Here is a 20,839-nt window from a genome sequence, read left to right as displayed (position 1 = left end):
TGGGCCGAATGTAATGCAGTACAGCAATACATGGAGTGGCAGGCTGTGGTGCTTAGAGAAATTGAACAGTGCTGCAGCGAGTACTGAACTTTAGAATGCTGTGTGACGTGGCTTTTTCACGGTTTTGTGTCTGAGCCTGACCCAAGCCACAAAAAACGTCTGCCTACACTCGCCTCGAATCCGAACACAGTCAACATGTGGCTGAAAAAAGCCCCACATTGGTAATTATAGCACAGGTTAAATTCGCTTTGCGATACGCGAATGACCTAATGAGAATGATAATGATTGTCAGAGGTAAAAATTAAAATAATAATAGTCTAATTATCAGCTCTTTAAAATGCATCACAATGTCATCAGTATCAAATGTCATCATTATTTAATTATAATAATTACTGATTTTTAAGGATGTTCTTTAAACAATCATCCAGATGTTTATAGTATGGAAAAAGGTTGTGTAATGTTTTGTTCACAAGCTGATCTACTGAATCACAGAGGACCTTGTTGCTAACAACACAAGTAACTCCGGTGTGGGAGCGTATAACATTAAGGTAATGTAAGAAGGGTGGAAGAATAAAGTAAAGGAGAAAAACTAAAGCAGGGGAGCTGCAAGCCAAAACCTCTTAGAGGTGGAAGACAGACTGTAAGAAACTTGAATGTGAAATTTGAACCCAATTCAAGCTCAACAATTGTTTGAGAAATAATATCCCTACCAAACCCAGTGTGTACAGGGTCCCTGTTGGGGTTTTCGACATAGCTTTGGGGTGGGGGGGGGGGATATTGTGTATCATGAAAATGTCTTCAAGTGTTGTGTTTTTGTATTTTGGCCAAATGTCTTTGACAACCCATATTTCAGCATGCTATGCTTCTGTGTTAGCAGTTAAAGTTGTATTTGACTTTCCAGTCATTTCCAATTCCCACCCACTACTTAGGACTCTGACTCACATGAAGCCAGCTAGCTTCATCTTTCCAGACTGCCACTGATACATTGTCATTGGACAGCAGAATGCGCTTTGAGGAGAATACTAACTGGCAGTTTGGCTAACAGCTAACAGACACCCACACTAGCATCGTGCTGAGTGATGGGGGGAAGAGGGAGGACAATATGCTCTCTGTGGCAACACCAGGAATTGAAGCTACGATTTTCCCATTATAGGGCCAGCACTTAGAGAGCTGCGTCACTCAGGAGCCCATTAATTTTTACTATATTATTTTTTTTTGTCATTACATTTCTCATCCACAAAAGACATTTCAGACCCTTGGAAAAGAGGGTGGTGCGTATCAGCATTACAGTCTTAAATTATATGAAATCATTACACACTTAATGATGGTTAAACTGAGCAAAATGGCTAAAATGGCAGTAGTACAAGATAATGACAGCTACTTGAGGTTTCACCCTACAATATCAACGACTGCAAAAATGGTATGAGCGCATCCCTAATGTGTGACTTACTGACAAATGGTTCTTTCCTCGTTTCACAGACAGGACTGCAGCTACAACTCTGTGACTGAACCTGTGACCCACTTGTGCTCGCTGCATTTTGAACAGAATTTTCCTTAACCTGCCAAACATTTGGAAAACCATTCCGAAGATGGTTGTCAAACAAGGCTGTATATGTGAACGGGGCTCTTGTGTTGTAGTTTTGCAATCCACTGTGGCTTGCGCTGATTGCTGTAGCCAGTGTTTGCAGTGTCTGAATAAAATGCAAGACTGAACTAGCCTCGCTGGGGAAGCACCAGGCCTGTGTTTTTGTGGCCACAAATTATATGACAGACACTAAAAGCTGTTTCCTCTCTTTCTACCGTTTGCCAGTCAAATTGTGAAAACTTTCTGGGCAGTGTTAAGTTGCCAGTTAGGACCTCATGTAGATTAATTGAACGCTGCACACTGTAAGAAGGATAAGTCTTACATTTAAACATATGGTAGCATACAAAATATATAATATTTAATATTATACAGTATAACACACTAAGGAAATCTTCAAAAATTGTCTTCAGCTACTAAATCATCTAACCTTAGACACTGCCATGTGTCTGGGACATTAATACAAGGCATCTCTAACCAGCTACACATATATCTCTTGCTGTCTAACTAGCTTGCCTATCTAGATCTAGTTTCAGCTAAATCGCTCCATATACACGTGTACTGATTTTATGACCATTTCAGTGGTTGTGTAACATACAGGAGGACAGGAGAACCTGTGGTCATGTGCTGAGTAGCTGTCAACTGGCATACAGGAAACGTTAGCACTATCTGGCTTCTCATGACTCAGTATGGAATAAGATTTGTGTCGGAAGTATTTAACATTCTTTCTCAAAGACAAAATAAAAATAAATAAACTGAAACTGAACTTCCACTTAGATTATTGCACTGTTATACCCAAGCTGACATCACATTAGAGCTTCACCGTAGACACAGGAGCAGCTCATCTAGCAAATTATGAACGCTCTTACAGAGGCCCGGAAACGCAGCAGACATAAATACACTGCGTTGCCAGTTTATTAGGTCCACATTGGCCATATTATCAAGTACATCTACCATGTAGGTCCACTGTTACATTTGTGTAATTACAGACCATTGGCTGCGTGGTGCAGTGCAATTTGTCCACCCACCCACCCCATAGACAGGACCACCCATAGGGCCCTCGCCGACTGAATATCATTTGGATTCTGGGCCATTTTCATGACAGCAGTGACAACAACAAGGTAGTGACATATTGGCTGGTGTGAGTGTATTATGTGCTGGCCACTTTATAGCTGACACATCCACCTTGTTGGTATACCTTGTGTGTCTATAGTCATTTATAATGCAACCAGAAAAATCTGATTTCTATTGAACATTAATGCACTAAATACTATTTTTAATGAGACATGCATTTGGTCTGTGCGAAATTGGTGGACAGTATCAGCAATCATTTATTAATTTCTGGAAGATGGCAACATTTTGGTGCGGCACCACCACTCATTTTGGGATGCTTGATTGGCTGAGAGATAATGAAGTAAGAAGATGAAGCCATATATTAAAGCCAACTGCTCTGACTGAATATCCACATAATCTGGTGGCCAATGTTAATTATTTTTTAATATCGCAACCTATATTGCAGATTAAAAAACCTGCAATGTCAGGTTTTTCCAATATCTTGTATCCCTGGATCAGTTTTTTGGGGCCAATCGGCAGACGTTTAATGATGCATCATCGTGCAGGTCTTCTGTAATGTTCTGTGCTGTTTCTCACAAGATGAAATGAACTTTACTTTTTTAGAATCACATTTAAAACACTTAAAATGCTCGAACTCCAAGCACTCGCTGAGAGGGCTTATGAATTCCAGTACTCCCAACTGCAATGTGGAGATCAACAACAGAAAAGGGCGGCTTATGGAGCACTAAACTCCTTCACTTTAGATACGATTCCTTCAGCTTTCCGGCTGTTGCTGCTGTGCTTTTGGTTGCAGTTAAATGTGGTCTGCACTGTTTGCTATTTTGTGTGGTCAGTAGTGTGTGTTAGCTCTGCTGTGTTCAGATACTCACTGTACTTGACTATCAAGAGAGCTATCTGGTTAGTGGCGGTAACAGTCTTTACCCGTCTTCCTCCACAAGGCACGTCAGTTTCTACAAATTCTGCAAATATTTATATATTCTGCAAATATAATATTGATAATATTAGTTAAAACCGCCAACTTATCCTGTGTACACCACTAAACTGGATGTATCGCTGAATGCAACTTTGAGCCACACTGCAACCTTCCCCAAATATGATATTATTAAAACATAATATATGGTATAATATGATATTATTCCACAAATATATTAATATTAAAATAAAATACAGTGCAGACATACTGTACTAGGAGCAGACAGACTATTACATCTTAAAGCCAATTGGATTTTAAATCCATAGTAGCCAATGAGGCTACCCCTGTAACCCAACCCCAGTAAAACGCACCCACCGTGTGTTTGTGTCTTAACTGAGAACTCTAGTAGGAGTTGAAAGCTAAGGCTAAGCTGTTTGTGTGTGTGTGTGTGTGTGTGTGTGTGTTTTGTTTATCTAATGCTGAAAATATTACTTTCTTTTAATGATAAAACTTTGATTCCATAACTCTCTATCAAAATCATTATTCATCTAATCACCTTTCGGCACTCTTAGGGGTAGAAGAGGCCGCAACAGAAAAAGTGCCAGTGAGATTGCATCCCAGTCCTCTAACTGCATGTGTTTGCCCTAAAGTGAAAGAGAGAGAGATGTCTACTGACTTTACCCATGTGACAACTGTCATGTGTTCCAGTGTATACCAAGTGTACCCTCTATCTGCTGTGTTCAGAATCAGAATCGCTTCTTTTGGCCAGTGGACAGTAATTGTGCACAAAAAACATAAAATGTGCAAACAGGCAACCGTGTAAGCATACAGTCGTGCAAACTATACATTACAGATACATATGGAGTCCATATGGTAAAGAAGAGGTCAGGTGTGCTTATGTGTTCTACTGACCGTCCTTAGATACCTGTGTTCTTATTGAGAATGCTGATCTTGTTTGTCGAGGTTGTGCTTCTCCATAACCAACCCATTATTAACGCACCCATGATAAACCCTATGCTCCCTTTCAACAGAATAGATGTTGTTGTGACCTTGGATTTCGAGACAGTGTCGTCGACCAAGACGATCTCAAAACCACATTCTTTGACCTGGCCGTTTTTGTTGTATTTGTTTCCTGCTGATTCACTTGAGCACACAGACAAAGGCATATAAAGGGTTGCAGGAATCGCATTAGCCGTTGCCTGACTCACGTGTGCCTGTGGAAGGTAAGGCTTCCTCTTGTGGTGCAGGAATGCTGGTGTGCAGTCTGGAGAGATATAGCGGTACTATTGCACTCCGTACAGAGACAAAATAAGCAAGGCTGTCACGGTATTGTTTTGTTTCGCAGTGCTCTTCTATAGGCGCATGTGAAGCTCTCTCTTTCTGAGCGGTTGTAAGGAATGTTAACGGTGTAGGTGTAGGTTGGTGTGCTGTATAGGCGCCAGAAAGCTTTTGGTGTGCATCTAGAGTGTGTAGGTGGATTGTTTGATGTGGAGGTGCACAGTAACTACACTGTTTCATGCTAGGTTGATCTCATTCGCTGCTCTCACACATACACATACACACACACACACACACACACTACACACGCGTGCACCCTCCCACAGCATGTGTGGGTGTCGTTGGCTGTAGCCTTAGCTTGAGGTGTAGGTGTGCTGGAGCCACGCTGTGTAGAGATCACATTCTCTGCCTCTTTTTCTTCACCGGAGACTGCAAGAGAGGAAGAAAGCAAGCAGACTGGAGAGAGAGGGAGAAAGAGAGAGAGGGGAGTTGAGGTATAGAGAGCAAGAACGGATTGGGCTGTAGGCCGGCGGCTGAAGGCAGAATGGCTGCCTGCCGATGACTCATCCTCCACCGCTCCATGTGTTTGTCAAGGAGACTGAATCATCCGTCATTTGTGGGGATAGATGAAGCTACGCCGCGCGCTCCATGCAGAGCCAGTTCCCATGGCTGAGCCCAGCGTCTGTCCTTCGCACACCCGGGACAAACCCGAGCCGATGCCCTGAGCGACGTCGCCGGATGCACAGAGATGAGTGAGAGCAGCCGGTAAGCCCAGTCGCGGCTGGTTTTTCTAGATCGTTCTGCAGTCGAGCATTGCTCTTGCCGTTTCATCCTTCTCCACCTCGTCCTCCTCCTCCTCCTCACTGCCTCTTTCTCCGCCACTTCCCTTCGCCCTTCTTGCTCTGCAGCATTCGCAGCAGACGCTTGTGTTTTAGGGGGCCAGGAAGACGATCTGAGTGGATATGCGAGGCTCTAGCGTGTGGGTGTGCGGGGGCGTGTGCGCGTTTGGGTGATGGAGGATTGTGCCATGGTTTGTCACAGGCCAAGGAAGGCAGCACCATAGGATTCACAAGGAGCCTGTTACCAACAAGCTTGTTGAACGCCATTATTAGCTGAAGCATTTGAGGCTTGTGCACTGATTGCTTCCCGTGTATATATGTGCAGACTGCTACATGGAGCCATAAGATTAGGGGTGTCTAGTTGGTGCTGGTACAGGAGGACTGGTGTCCAGCATAGTATGCTGGTTTCCCTGTGCAAACAAACCTGGTTCAGCTCAGCAGTTAGAACTAGAAGATTACTACACTGTTTGTTAAGGCCTTCTGGGACTAATGCCTGGTCAGTACTACAGGATACTCTGGCCAATTTTGAGGCCAGTTTGCTCTCCCGACATCTGGGTTTTCTTAAACAGTGATCTTTCCAGATTATCCTGTAGTGTGGGACATTTCTATCTACTACCAGTGCAGTTGTGGACGCCTTGATTGTAAACCGTAAATTTTAACCATACTCACCAATATTTATGCCTCAGTATCCTGTAGTGTGGGGTGGACGCCGATTATCTGGAGTAAAACGCAATGCTGATGTCATGCCTAAAGGCCTGTCGACTAGTGAGTAGCCAAGCTGAACAGAATTTGTCAGTGTGTGCACAACAAGCGTGGTTGCTAAATCGTAATTGTGTAGAACGGACAAGCAGGACAACCAGCCACTGAAATATGAACCCTTTTTATGAATTTAATAGCGATGAGACAATCCACATTTTTCAGTTCCGGTCTGATTCCAAAATCTACCGATACCGACAAAGGTTTTGAGTTTTTTTTTTACTTTTAATATCATTATTATTGTTGAAATTGCACTTGGAATTCTTACTTGAAGAGCAAACAAAATACACAAATGCTTTGAATTTATACGCATTTCAAAGTAATTTCCAAAGATAGCAGCAAGAGATGTAACGCTTTTTTCAAATTAAATATTTAATTTAATAATTAGAGACAATTGGGTCACATCTGATGGTTCGTGGTTTTAACATCTTCTACCTGCACCGCTAACTCTGATGACACTCAGTTGTACAGTTTGCGTAAGGCAGTCTCTGAAACGTAATTTCTAGATGGCAGATTATATCTGACATGTTTAACTACAGCTACTGGTTGGTCATTGAGTACAATGAAATTGAGCAACATCTTTGGAAAACAACAGCGAGAGTCTGCTGCCTAGTGGTAGCTTCCTGTCTGTTGGCTAGCATGAACTCCGGGTACTGTTTTACATGAAACCTCTGCAGGTGCTTGGTTGAACTGGTTGTATTGTATGATGCAACCGTACTTCCACCCCTCAGCAGGCTGGCTTTACACATGTTACATTTAGGTGTCCGGCATTTTCGGCAAACTAAAAGCAATAATTCTTACTCACTCATTTGCAGGCTGAAGTTGCCGTGGAACAGAATCTGAATTGGTAACTTGACTCATGTTACGTTATGTTGCGGTACAGTGGGTTAATGGTCCGGCGCAAGCTGCAGACTGGAATCTGGATTGGGAAGTTTATTAAGCCCTGTGATGAGTAAATAATGTCAATATTGGACCCGATACTGATTTAGGATTATAGGATATTGGATCCATCTCTAGAATTGAATATTATTCTTATACTGAAAGAAATTGGAATTGTTGAGCCGGTTAGTCTGGCACCTTATCAGATCCCTGCTTTCACAGCTCTCTACATAGGACTGAGCACCCTCAGTAAAGTGCACAGGTGGTCAGGGAAGGAAAAAGGGAAAAAAACTGCTGCATTCCTATGTAACCATCTACCTCCTTCTGCCTAATCCACAAACTTAGCACATGCCGACTCACCTTCCGCCCAGCAGGCCCGGAAGCATATTGCTCAGCTAAGGGGCTTGCAGTGTATAAGCAAGAGATTCTGTGAGATGTTTAGTGGTAATAGAGTAGAGGTGCACCGACCCAGCTTTTTAGCTCTTGATATTGATTCTCATATTGATTCTGAAACTTTGGATATCGTAATTGGAATCAGTGCTTCAGCCAGAAGCGAGCAATCCCATGCTCTGTTAGGACAGTTGTCTTTTGTAGTGGAAAATTAGTAATAACTGTATTGTCTCTTGCAAGTTGTAATTTTAGGTAGGAATGAAAAAGATCCAAGCATCCATCTTCTTATCCATTTCTTTCTGGTAAGAGTCACAATGGGGGTCCAGAGCCTCCCCGAAATGACTGTGTGCAAGGCAGGAATATCCCCTGGTCAGAGGGCGCCAGAGGAAAGGTCTGGGAAACGGCAGGAGCTTGTGTCTCTGATTCAGCTCCATGAGTATTGACAAGAGATGATTGGATTAGCCTCTTGCTGGTGCCATCATGATGTTCTTCATTGTTGAAATGACCAAGCCCTGGGGAAGAGGTGGCGACTTATTATTTTGGACTGTGAGAATGGGCACAATTGTGCATTATATGGCCACTATTGTCCACTATTGTAACCAGGGTGCCCCCTGATCATAATCAAATAGACTAAACTATGGAGAGAAAAATCTGGCCATTTCCACCCTGTGATCTGCTGACTTCACTCCACTTCTCTCTTCTCCAGCCCTGCACTGGCTTGCACGTACACCAGAAATACCCAGCTAGCATGTACGCAGGGCATCACGCAGTTCAGCTAAACAGCTCTTTGTCATAGCCTGGTCAATGAGGGCAAAGCCAGTCAAAGAGCAAGTACATTGTCTATATGTCACATGGGCAATCTCAAGAAACCACAGTGTCGTCCTGGTGGCCTATTTGTGTGATTAGTCTGGAAAATCTCACGACTCACTGTAGATTAGTGGTCAACAGTAACCTTTTAAGTGATGGGAACAGCTGGCCTTGGTGATTTCCCATTAAAGGTATACCAGGCAACTGAACACTTTTCAGTCGTTGACCTTTATTTCACCGTGTCAGTTAGTCAGACTGTCATGTGACTTACAGTAAGTCTGTTTATAATAACATGCTGATCATATTTGAGTTGCCATAGGCTGTAATAGTGTTAGTGTTTATGTGCGTGTCTTTATCTGTGCTACTCAGGAGAGGTGGTATTCAATATTAGGCCGATATTAGCAAAAATACGCTGTCTTAGACATCCGATACGATCCTAAATAGTTAACCTTACAGGCCTAGGTACAGTGTAGTATTAGTGTTTTCATATCCACATTAGTAGTAAAGTGGTAAAGTGGTAAACCCTGCAGACATAGTCATCTAATAATGTTGACTGTATCTGAAATTACAGTTGTAGTTGTAGTTGTAGACTGTATGAATAGATGCAGATGAACTGTTCATGCAATACTGAAAGTTTCAGGAGCTAGTGAATGAGTGGTTTGTGCGATGACAGAGAGAATTAGAGTTGTAGATGACCAAGGTAATAATAATAATAATCATCATCATCATAAACATGCCACTGAAAGAATCATAGTGTGACTATTGAAGGAGGGCAAGTCTTTAAAAATATCCATCCATCCATCCTTCCAATCTGCTCTGAGTCACGATGGGTCCGGAGTAGGGCTGCACAGTGTATCGTTTCTGCGTCACGTTCAGAGTCTACCCTATTTAGGGTAGTGTGTACTCTAGCTTAGACTACCCATGTGCCACACTCTGCAGTATGTGAAGTATTATAAATGCAGTTTTCTTATTATATGTACAATGTATTTATTTACTTATATTGCACAACAAAAAGCTGTTTGCTGACCAATATTTGAAACAGAACAGCTAGCGAACAAAACAACATGTGAATAACAATTTGGCTGATTTAAAAAGCTACACTCCAATTTAGTCTACATAATGTTTATCTAAGGAGTACACAGACAATAAAGCCATGTGTAGCTTGTATTCTTATCACAGGAAAAACAGGAAACTGCTTGCTGCTCGCGCCGTACATGTGTTGTGTCTAGTGTGAAATGGGCTTAATACCGTCTAGACATTGGCTCCAGTCAATCGCAGCACTTTTGTGTATACAAGGTATAATGAACAACAGTTCTCCCACAAAAAAACTACCTCAGTTAACCGATTAAGCCAGTACTGGAATATCAGAAAAAGTGATGTTGTGCAGAATTGCGAATCATAGATAATTCCGTGATGTTCTGTAAGAACACTGAGCAATTGCAGATTTTCATGATGAGTGTATTACGAGCCTTTGGAGAAATCAGAGACGTTTATATGATCTAACAAGTATGATATTTAAATTGTTCTTTTCTAATATTATTGATTCAGTTGTTTACGTCGTTTCCATGTCAAAAACATATTTCACCATTCAAATCTTTTTTTTTTTCAAGTAAGTTTAATGTATAATTTTTTCATGGTTCATACAGTGCTGTCGTGTAGGGTCATTCTGAAAATCAGTAAATCGAGACAAAGTACCATTTAAATGCTTTAAGCAAATATTCCCAAAAATGCAAAAGAAAATGCAGATTAATCAGTGTTTTCATTAACTACTGATATGCACAAATTTCCCAAAGATTACATCATTTGCATGCTCCAAACGACACAAGAGGCCTGCTTGTGGCGTGTGCCGTACACAGTGGAGGGTTTGAGCCTTTATTAGCTCTCCATAGGGCAGTTCTGACAGCCCTCTGTCAGTTGTACATGGCTGCTGCTCTAACAGTTCAGACGGAGCAGGCAGTGTTCCAATACATGAGGGCTGAATTCATTGTCCCGCATCCATCGTCCACCAAACCCCAGTGAACACCACGCAGTTCGGAAAGACGTGTTTTTCATTCCTGCTACATCCTCACTCATCCATGCCTCATCAGCCTCATCAACCCTTTTTAATGCATACTGCCAGCAATTTGTGGTTGGAAATCCCTTGAGGTGGTTGGAAAATCCCTTGATTTGATTTACTTTGACGACAAAAGGAGAAAACATGACAGTCAAAGTGCTTTACACTTCCTCTCTGTCACCCAAAAAAACGCTGTAGCGCTTCAGCTGCGGTGTGAGTCGGTGGATCTCCCTGGGCTTTTTAAGGGGCTCCACGTAACAGCAATATACACAATGTGTCAGGTTCCTGTGTACTATTGTACATGCCAACAAACAAGGAAATGTAGTTGATTTGGAGAAAAAAAAACAACATTGCGAAATATTTTTATTGGGATATATATTGCGCTATTAAAACATATAGGAATTTTCACCAGAAGTCAGTGATCCAACATGTCATGATGTTATTAATATGTATCAAATATTGGAGTAAAATACATGATATTGGGCAGATCAAATCCGCCTGTGGTAGATCTGTTATGAAAAATGAGAATAGTGTGAATTTTGTCCTAGCCAGCTAGCTAAAGTCTAGATAGCTGGTTACGAGTCCAAACATGGCAGAACCGCACTGGGCTGTCTGATAGTCTGTGTATCTCTTGCTAAGCAAAGGATGGCTAGCTTAGCGAGTGGGCTACACATCCATGACTATGGGGGAAAAAAATTAATTCAACAGTCGCTTGATCCAAGTCATTTATAAGTGGGCTTTCTGTCAGTCACTGAACTGAAGATTTTACAGATGCCACGTAAACATAAACGTGTGGCATAAATGCCATATGCTGTGGTAAAAATTAGAGACAGTATGACAGTATAAAAAAGGGGATACCGCCCAACCCTATATGAAGATCTATCTTCAGAGTGACCTGGGCTTTCTTACGCCTCCTGCTGTACTTCTCATGTCTGGATAATAATGAAAACAATCACTGTTATCGGCACAGAAATTCCACATCGGTGCATAAATATAACACAGTTGCTATTTGAATACGCTGTTTCTGCCAGCACAGAGCTAATGTCCATCTTAAGGAGAACAGGGTTCTGCTTTGTCAGCATTGCTGAGACAGAAACAGAGAGCTGAATGAAAACTGGACGCATTGCTAGACCAGAGTGTTCTGAATGTGCACGCCGTGAACCAGAGCCTCCAGCACACACTGTGTTTATCGAATTGTTGTGAGTGTGTTTGAGCTGTTGCTTGGCTTTGATATGGCTGGGGTGTGACGCTGGCCCCGGGCCGGCTCCTGTGCACACGGTCCCGAGCACAGATGGGAAAGACGACGCAGTGAGACACCTTCCAGCCTGGGATAGCAACGAGCAGAAGGAGTCATGGCTTCAGACGCCTTCGTACATTCTGTTACTCCTGTGTGTGTGTGTATGTGTGTGTGTTTGTGTATGTATTTGTGCTCATGCGTGTATGTGTGTGTGCTCTGTTTTGTGTTGAAAGCATGTAATACTATAACCCTGATTTTTCGCCCCACATGCCAGATGGTAAGTGTCCCATAATGCTAAATGGGACGTGCAAAACATAATCAGATACTTTAGAGAGATTAGCAACATTGTAAGGAGACGCTCAGAGTAATAATGCTACTCATTGGCCATAACACTGACACTCAGATTGGACCTTGTGTCTGAAATTCCTATTTTCAGGAGTTTACAGAAAGCTGTACATGTGTCCTGAAGGTTTTTGGGATCTTTCATTTGTGTGTCTGCGATGTGACCTTCATATATCAGTATAACCTTGAAGCCTAAAAGCTCATTTTATATGATGTCTACTATTAATATTTGAGCTGTAACGGTTCTGAACTGAAACGCACACGCTTATTAAATGTAAATTTATTGGTACCATGTCTAATGCCAGGTGTGAGCTAAAAGGGTATAAAGCCCTCCAGCATTAAGCTGTGGAGCAGTGGAACTGTGTTCTTTAGAATGATGGTGCTCCATCCAGTACTTTTAGGATGCGGTGGGGTGGTGATCATCCAACATCCTGACCGTACTAACTCTCTAGTCACTGAAAGCAATCAAATCCTCACAGAAATGGTCCAAGATCTAATAGAAAGCCTTCACTAGACAGTGGAAACAGTTATTCCAACAAAAGCAGGATAAACTCACACAAAGTGTATTTTTAATACCCTTGATGTCAGAAGACACAGTGAAAGGAACCGTGATCCAAACTGAACCATGACCCAGAACCTGGACACTGAATCGAACTGTGAAGGGGGTGAATATAGCATGTCAGTTTAGTAGTTATTGCTGTGAGAAATTGAAGTGTGCAGGCCCCTTAGAGTTCAAGGGGTTAACCCTCTTCCCTCTTTTTGACCTATTCAGGTGGTGCAGGAAAGTGCGGTAAGGTGATGAAGGCAGAAGTGGTTTTATTTTACTTACCATTAGATAAGTAAAATATGATCTAATGCCCTTTGATTGTAGGATTGTAATTGATTGACTGCAGTGTGTTTTTGTGTGAGCTCAGCTATTTGTAGATGCCTTTGCCAAGGGCCATGTCTTTCAGGCTACACCTGCAACAACAGATCCTTTTCCAGCAATGAGATAAAGCCGGTGTAGATGTTCAGGACTGTTTGTGCGAGGTTTCTGATTTACAACTGAACTGTCCACATGATGTATTGTGTACAAAGTAAGGCTTAGGACACTACTTGGGTTCATTTGATGGACTAGTTGTGTGGAGAGTGACCAATCGTTGTTTTTTACTAGTTCATGTGTTTCAATATGTATAATTGACCCATATTGTACCATGTATTTTTTGGGCTGTCCATCCATCTACACTGCACTGCAGGGAGGATATACCTCCTTCAAAGAGAGCAAAGTGAAATTCTTAAATCTAGAAAACTCCCATTATGTGAATCATACAACTAGCAGAACGTGTTCCTGGTAATGCTGGTGTGGTACAGGCTTGGTTTGAGGTTGCACTCACTAAGTTTATATAGAGAAAATAATTGCTCAATTTGCTCATATTAATCACAGTTAAATGCTGTTCTGGACTGCCTTTGGCAGTTTATAAGGTACATGATAAGACTGTTTACTTGTCTGATGTGGATAATGACAAAGCAACACATTTGGGTAACTGGAAAAACTGTATTGTATAAATAGCACTATAGTACACAGCATTCGAAACAATACTAATATACTCATTTTACACAGTATTTGCCGGTGTTCTGTCTAGGCTGACCTAAACTTTAGCTTGGTAAGTTTTAAAGTCTTCTGCTTGCGAACTAATTTTGGCTTTTTACTTTGAATATTAAGTCCCAGTAATCGGTTATTTTATTAATTTGGTGTGCTCAGCATTGGTATCGCGTATCGATACCTCCCAAAATATTGTATCAAAGTTAGAAATTCCAGTTTATGCCTGTGAAGCGCTATGTGTCACATAAAATGCACCTATTGTGATTCTCTGTCCATTTAATTTGCTTTCTATAACAAAAACCTATTGGTTTCGCAAAGTGGTTATACTGGAACCACCCTCTGTTTTTCAAAAAACGTGGGATGTGTAGTTTTCTGAATCTATGTTCTTAAATTTGAACATTAAAAAATTGGATATTGACCCACAATTTCTTAATCAAAGAATCCATATATCAGGGAATCTGTCATTGTGTGTCATTTGTTTTAAAGAGCAGATATAAAATATATATATGAATATAAAATTAATAAACATTAATTTACCTTTTTAGGAAATGTTAGGATATTTCTAATTACAGTACTGTTTAAGATTCCCTTTTATATAATTTTAGGAGATGATAATAGAACAAAACAATCAAAACAAGCTCCCTCAGGTTTATACAGACATTTTTAGCCTAGAGTACCAGAACCGGTTGTCAGCTTAATTAATGCAATAAAAGTTATAATATTATCTGATACTATGATGCTGTATTTTATCCATACCACCAACACATAGTGGGGAAAACTCAGAGAACATTGGGCTGGTAGCTTCTGCTCAGTGGAAAAAGGCCAGATCCCCTCTGATAAGTGGAGGTAGGAATGAGAAATATGGCAGAGTTAAAGGGAGGAGGGTTGTGGTGGGTTTGCGACTTTGCGGTGAACACATGAAGAAGGTAGAGGTTAAATGTACAGGACGACAGATTTGGAGAAACAGGGTTAGTCAGTTATTTCATAACTCCCATTTTGTGTCTAGAAAGCTCAAAGCTCAAACGTCAAAGATGTGTTTATTTTTCTCTGACACAAGACCACACAGATATAGAGGGAGGGCAGTTTCAGCTTCATTTCAGCTTCATTGCACACCCACCTTGTGGTACTGTCCAGAACTCAGAGACCTCGTCGGTGTACACTTTGCGGTGGGTGAGAGGGTGACGGCTTCAAAATTGGAGGAGATGAAAAAGATGGGAATAGAGAGAGCGAGGAAGAGAGAGACATGTTTTTGTGAATTTCCACATCGCAGATGGATAGAATGACTCACACAGACCCGTGTGCACACACACACACAAATACACACATATATCGGTGACATTTTCTCTCTCCTGCCTGTTTGCGACAAGTGACAAGTCCTCCAAGTTCTGTCCTACGTCTATTTTAGTTGGATTGCCACTAAGCGTTCATCCGAAACTGTGGTTCCTACGTAGTCTTCATTTAGCTGTCTTTGACTAGGTGATGTTACTGATTTTCTGGCATGGACTGCTGGCATGGAGGGCACCAGCGTTATTGACCCAGCAGCACTGGAAGGGTGCAGGGTCATACAGTTTTTTTGCTGACCACTGCCTCAGTGCCCTTCAGTGAGGTACTGAGACCTGAGTTGTTCCAGACGGGCTGCAGCATGGCTCCTGGGTGTTCCCTACCCACTCTCAATGCCAAGGGATAGTCAGTACCTCCTAGCTATATTAAGAGATTTAGTTCAAAACTAAAAAAAAAAAAAAACATGCCTTGGAAGATGAACTGAAATTTACCCCTTAAACAGCCGATGGCCTGCTGGCGGGTTATTACAAACATCTATTACCAAAGAATACCCTCTTCTGTTTGTACAGAAATCCCTGTAGCTACTGAGTAATCCACCTTAATGTGTGATTGCGCTAAAGGGTTAAGAGCACACTTTGCTTTTTCACTTATTCCTGTATAAAGCATTTCATCGCTGCGCGTGACTGTATTGTATAGTATTGTATTTCTGTATCATGACTAACATTGTGACTAATGTGTTAACTTAGCTAGAGTGTTACAATGGACACAGAAACCTTCATGTTATTCCTTCTTTCTTCTCTGTCTCTGTCCTTTATTAAGTACTAATTATGTAAAGCTGCTTTGTGACGACAACAGTTGTAAAAAGCGCTATACAAATAAATTGACTTGACTTGACTTGACAGAAAGCAGAGTTGAACATTATAGGACATGAGATTGGGAGGTTCGTAGCAGTATTGACGCTATCCAAATTATATTCATATCACCATGTGACATATTATTATGATGTCATATTTACCGCAATAACGATAAATACCGTCCTATTTTTTCTAGGCCTGCGTTACACCCCTAATATCAACCTATTTTTACTGGCAAGGAACTTCACAGACTGGCTTATACTGATGCTTTCCTCCACATTCCTGGTAAATGAAAACATTGTGCTTACAACTTATCGTCTTGTCGTCCTTCCTTACATGACAAGTATCACAAGTACTCGGAAAAACATTAGCTTATATGCCAACACTTGATGCCTGTGAAACGGGGCGAACGAAGTGCCCTCCACTCCAGACCTCTAGAATTCCTCCGCACACGCGCCTGCAGGCCTGGGAATCACACCGCCAGCTGCAGATTAGCCTGCAAACGCCAGCGCTCCCCCAACCGATTAGGAGGAACACCTCGTTTTATTGGGCTTTGCATCTGATTTGATTTTAATTACGAATTGATATCCGATGACTTTGGCATGTGGAGGCTCCCTGGTTTTGCTCCCTCTCAGCGCCAGTACATTAGACGGGCATTCTCCCTCTGGACTTCCCCAGTCATTAATTCTAATCCCACAGCCCTTAATACACACACACATACACACACACACACACACACACACATACCCACTCTCTCTCTCCGTACTCTCTGCGTCTCTCCCTCTCTTTCCACAAGTGAAGCCACATCGTCCGGGCTGATCCCAGCATGCCGTAGCCTCAGTGTATATTAATTACTAATGCCATGAAAAGGTGGAATAATCTTAAAACATGCTGAAGGAGCGGGCATGGCCCCACGCCAAGTTTATGGAACTGCACCCCCCCACCCCTTTGCTTCCTCTCCTCAGATCCCTCGCTGTGAGAGGCCAGTCTCTACAAGTTCTACCCTCACTGCTCTCCTTTAGCGTGTCATCCCTTATTATGGCATTGGTGAACCAAAACGTTGGCGTCCAAAATTTTTTTTGGGTGCATATGTGTGTATGTGTGTGTGTGTGAGAGAGAGAAAGAGAAAGAGAGAAGCTCTCAATGCCTTCCTCTTGTGCTTGGAATGTATCGATTTAGTAGCTCCTTGGTCCTGAGACATAGCCATACCTCATTACCCGTCTCTCTTTCTGTCTCTCTCTCTCTCTCTCTCTCTCTCTCTCTCTCTCTCTTTCTCCTGCCTTCACTTTCTCCCTCTCTCCCTCTCTCATTCTCTCCCTCCCTAGTTAATTATTGAACACACTGACTCAGGTTACCATATAAGGCTGACTCCTGGCTTGCTAAGCATTACAGAGGAAGAATGGGAGAGAGAGAGAAGACTCGCTGAGCTGTTTGCATTGCCAAGTTGAGTGAATGTGAAAGTAAACTGTGCCCAAGCTTTTGACTGGTTCCTGTGCAAATAATCCTGAGGAGAACATTTTTTTTTCCTACGTTTATTTTCCTGTCTATATTATTTGTTACCTGGCCATGAATAACATACACACCCAAAGAGTGGGTTGTAGGAGTCTCGCATTGGCATTGGCATTCATCGTCTGTGTTATGCTTGAGTTGTTGATGCTTGATTACCTGAATGCAGTAATACGTAATGCAGTGCGCTCTGTTGTGTTTTGTGCTGGATGTCCTGGATGAATGGAAAATGTTCCAGTGGGTGTGGAGTTTGCCCTGCTCACATGCTTGAGAAGATTAAAGTCTCAACCCATCTCTCTCCTTCTTTCTCTCTTTGTCTCTTTTTCTCTACCTGTCTCTCTCTCTCTCTCTCTTTCTTTCTCTCCTGCAGTGACAGTTACATCGTGCGCGTCAAAGCGGTGGTCATGACCCGGGATGACTCGAGTGGGGGTTGGCTAGCCCAGGAGGGTGGGGGGCTCAGCAGAGTGGGCGTGTGCAAGGTGATGCCCGCCGAGTTGAGTGGCCACAGCGACTTCCTCATCCATGGAGAACGCCTCAAAGACAAACAGGTATCGGGGCTCACTCACAGACATCCAGGCCGCCTCAGGGAACACCACAAACGTTCCTTGTGTCCTTCCACCTGGTTCACTGCACAAACACAGCACTCCATGTGAAACCTGCAAACCTGCTATTTGCCCATTTCCTTTATTTACTGTAGTGGTGGTGGCCTTTGTGCATAATATCGTACCATTCCTTAGAGGTGTAGAGGGGCCCAAATAACGGCCTCTGACCCTGTCCTGCATATTTAGTTGTTTTCCCTTCACTTACACACCCCAACCAACTTATCAGTGTATTTACAAGCTAGAGCTGAAGTAAGTTGTGTTTCTGACGGCATCGTTGTTTTGACTGGCAGGTGATTCTGGAATGTTTTGTTCGGAAAGATTTGATCTACACCAAGGCCACACCTACGTTTCACCACTGGAAGGTTGATAACAAAAAGTGCGGCCTCACGTTCCAGAGTCCCGCGGACGCTCGTGCCTTTGATCGAGGGGTACGCAAAGCCCTGGAAGACATTACGGAAGGTGAGTGGAACTGCATGGCTGAACACACTTGAGCAGACCTGTAAGACCAGAGCTGTTAGTTTACAGTCCATTATACGTATGTGTGTGCTAACTGGAACGTTTAGCTGATGAATAGACTTCTGTCCATTGCTAGCATGTCCCAAATGGTTAGCATAGAGTAGGCAAGAGCATGCCAGATTTCCAATATTCGGTCACAGTCATTTCGAAACCATATATTCAAATAAAACATGATAAAATCTTAAAAAAAACCTGAAAAGCATCTTAGAAAAGCCCAACCTAAAAAGCCTGTGTTCATATGTGTCTGTATCTATGTGGACTTGCGACATTAGCATTACAGTCCTGAGAACCTGCAGCCTCAAAAGCTTTGAGCTTTAGCCGTGCAGTTCAGTCCAAAATGCAGCTCATCCATTCAGCCAGCAGCATTTATTGTATTTACTGAAGTAAAACAGAGCTAAAAGACTGGAAGTGACACACTCTTGTGAACTCTTTACTACAGTTTAACGGCGGTTTTAGCAGTTACTCGCTGAGTTGTGGTGTCGTCATGTTTCCACTTTAGGTGTTCTGCTCTAGATGCTCACGCAGGACAGTTGTGCTACCAGTCTGTATTTTACCATTTAGAGTCACATGATGTAAATGGGACAGTCATATGTCATCAAGCCAACTAATCGATAATGTGATTAAAAGCTCATTTTATTAGCACCCTTATTGATTAATGTTGACTAGTTGTCACCACTTTATTCGTACTACCACTGAGCCCTTGATTGTCTCCTCTAGCAGGTCTGCATCAGGTGTTCTCACACATATTAGCAGTACACTGAGATTTCCACACCTTTTCAGTTCAGTATATATAGTTTCCATCTAGTATATAGTTTATCTAATCCGTCCTCGAGCTGCTGGTGGGATCAGACAAATCTATAATGTGTCCAGAGTTCACAGAGAAGTCAGCAACTAAACCTGTTGTTCTTATCACTGTTTTCTTCCAATTGTGTTTTTCTTACTGCTTTTTACCAACTGTGTTCTTCTCACTGCGTCTTTCTAACTGTGTTCTTCTCACTGTGTCTTTCTAACTGTGTTCTTCTCACTGTCTTTCTAACTGTGTTCTTCTCACTGTGTCTTTCTAACTGTGTTCTTCTCACTGTGTCTTTCTAACTGTGTTCTTCTCACTGCGTCTTTCTAACTGTGTTCTTCTCACTGCGTCTTTCTAACTGTGTTCTTCTCACTGTGTCTTTCTAACTGTGTTCTTCTCACTGCGTCTTTCTAACTGTGTTCTTCTCACTGCGTCTTTCTAACTGTGTTCTTCTCACTGGGATCTAACCTACATATCAATAACTTTAACACATTCTGACTATTGACTACAGGCCTTATGTATGCGTTTTATGCGGTGCAGTGGTTTTTCATACGAAAACAGATTTCTGCCCAGTTTATCAGTCTAAAGAAAGCAAATATATACCTATTCCGAAGTTCTTAAAAGGGCAGAGGAATCCCCAATGGAGGTGTGATTACAAGCTTTGTTTACTACTGGGATGTTACACGTCTGATGGAACTGATGTCAGACAGTAAATTGTTGTGGAACACAGTTTAAATTAGCCATATTGAGTCTAAAGGAAAAAAATTAGACTCAGACTGAACCATTATGGACACGACTGGGGACCTGACATCCAATTGTGACATGGTGTTTTACACATTTCGGTACTATTTTGCTTTCATTGTGAAAAGTACATGTTCCATTCCTCAAGCACACCACTGAGGCACGCCGCAGCCTTATCTAAAGAATACGTACAGGCCTGTGGGGGAGCTAAATGCGGCTAACTGTATAACCAGCTGCAGAGAGAATACACAAGCCGCATGTTGACAATGTGAATGTGATACAGGCCTTGGCGATCGGCTCTGGAATGGCTGCTCGGCGTTGGGTTTCAGGAGTCACATGTGACTAGTTGTGTGTGTGTTTCATTCTGTTTCTTTCTCTCCTTTGCTCTTTGTCTCTCTCTCTCTCTCTCTCTCTATATATATATATATATATATATATATATATAAATACATCTGTCTGTCTGCCTCTTTTCGTGCATGCTATCTCTCTCTTCCTCTTGTCTTTCCACCCCCCACCCCACCCCACTCACCACCCCTAACAGACAGGATATGTGAGGTTCTGTCCGCTCATGTCTCCTTTTTGTGTGTGTGTGTGTGTGTGTGTGTGTGTGTGTGTGTGTGATTTTTTTAGGTTCCACAACTTCCTCTTCAACACTCCAGAATGAGGCAGAGCTGGGCGACGATGATGTATTCACAGTAAGCTGCTTTTTTAGCTCTCAAGTGAACCGCTCGTCTGTTTGCTACTTCCACTTTGTGAGGACACTATTTGTCCTCCACGCAATTGAAAAGAGTTCAGCCCAGCATGCATAGATACCATG

General features: G+C 42.3%; 1 protein-coding gene across 2 annotated transcripts in view; it reads left to right on the top strand.

Moving 5' to 3' along the window:
* spred2b (sprouty related EVH1 domain containing 2b) overlaps positions 1-20,839 on the top strand; it is a 45,497-nt gene that overhangs the window by 7,008 nt on the left and 17,650 nt on the right. The window contains exons 1-4 of one of the 2 annotated variants that reach the window (XM_072677636.1): positions 5,255-5,612; positions 17,744-17,921; positions 18,266-18,434; positions 20,653-20,717. In XM_072677636.1, coding sequence (XP_072533737.1) covers positions 5,596-5,612; positions 17,744-17,921; positions 18,266-18,434; positions 20,653-20,717 — 429 coding nt within the window. In that variant the 5' untranslated portion in view covers positions 5,255-5,595. Of the gene's footprint in view, positions 1-5,254; positions 5,613-17,743; positions 17,922-18,265; positions 18,435-20,652; positions 20,718-20,839 lie in introns of those variants that run through there. The other variant, XM_072677635.1, reaches the window with a different exon arrangement.

The sequence above is a fragment of the Salminus brasiliensis genome, chromosome 4 (assembly GCF_030463535.1).
Source record: "Salminus brasiliensis chromosome 4, fSalBra1.hap2, whole genome shotgun sequence".
NCBI lineage: Eukaryota > Metazoa > Chordata > Actinopteri > Characiformes > Bryconidae > Salminus > Salminus brasiliensis.
Note: the sequence above shows the minus strand (reverse complement) of the source record. Positions and strands in the feature narration are given on the sequence as shown.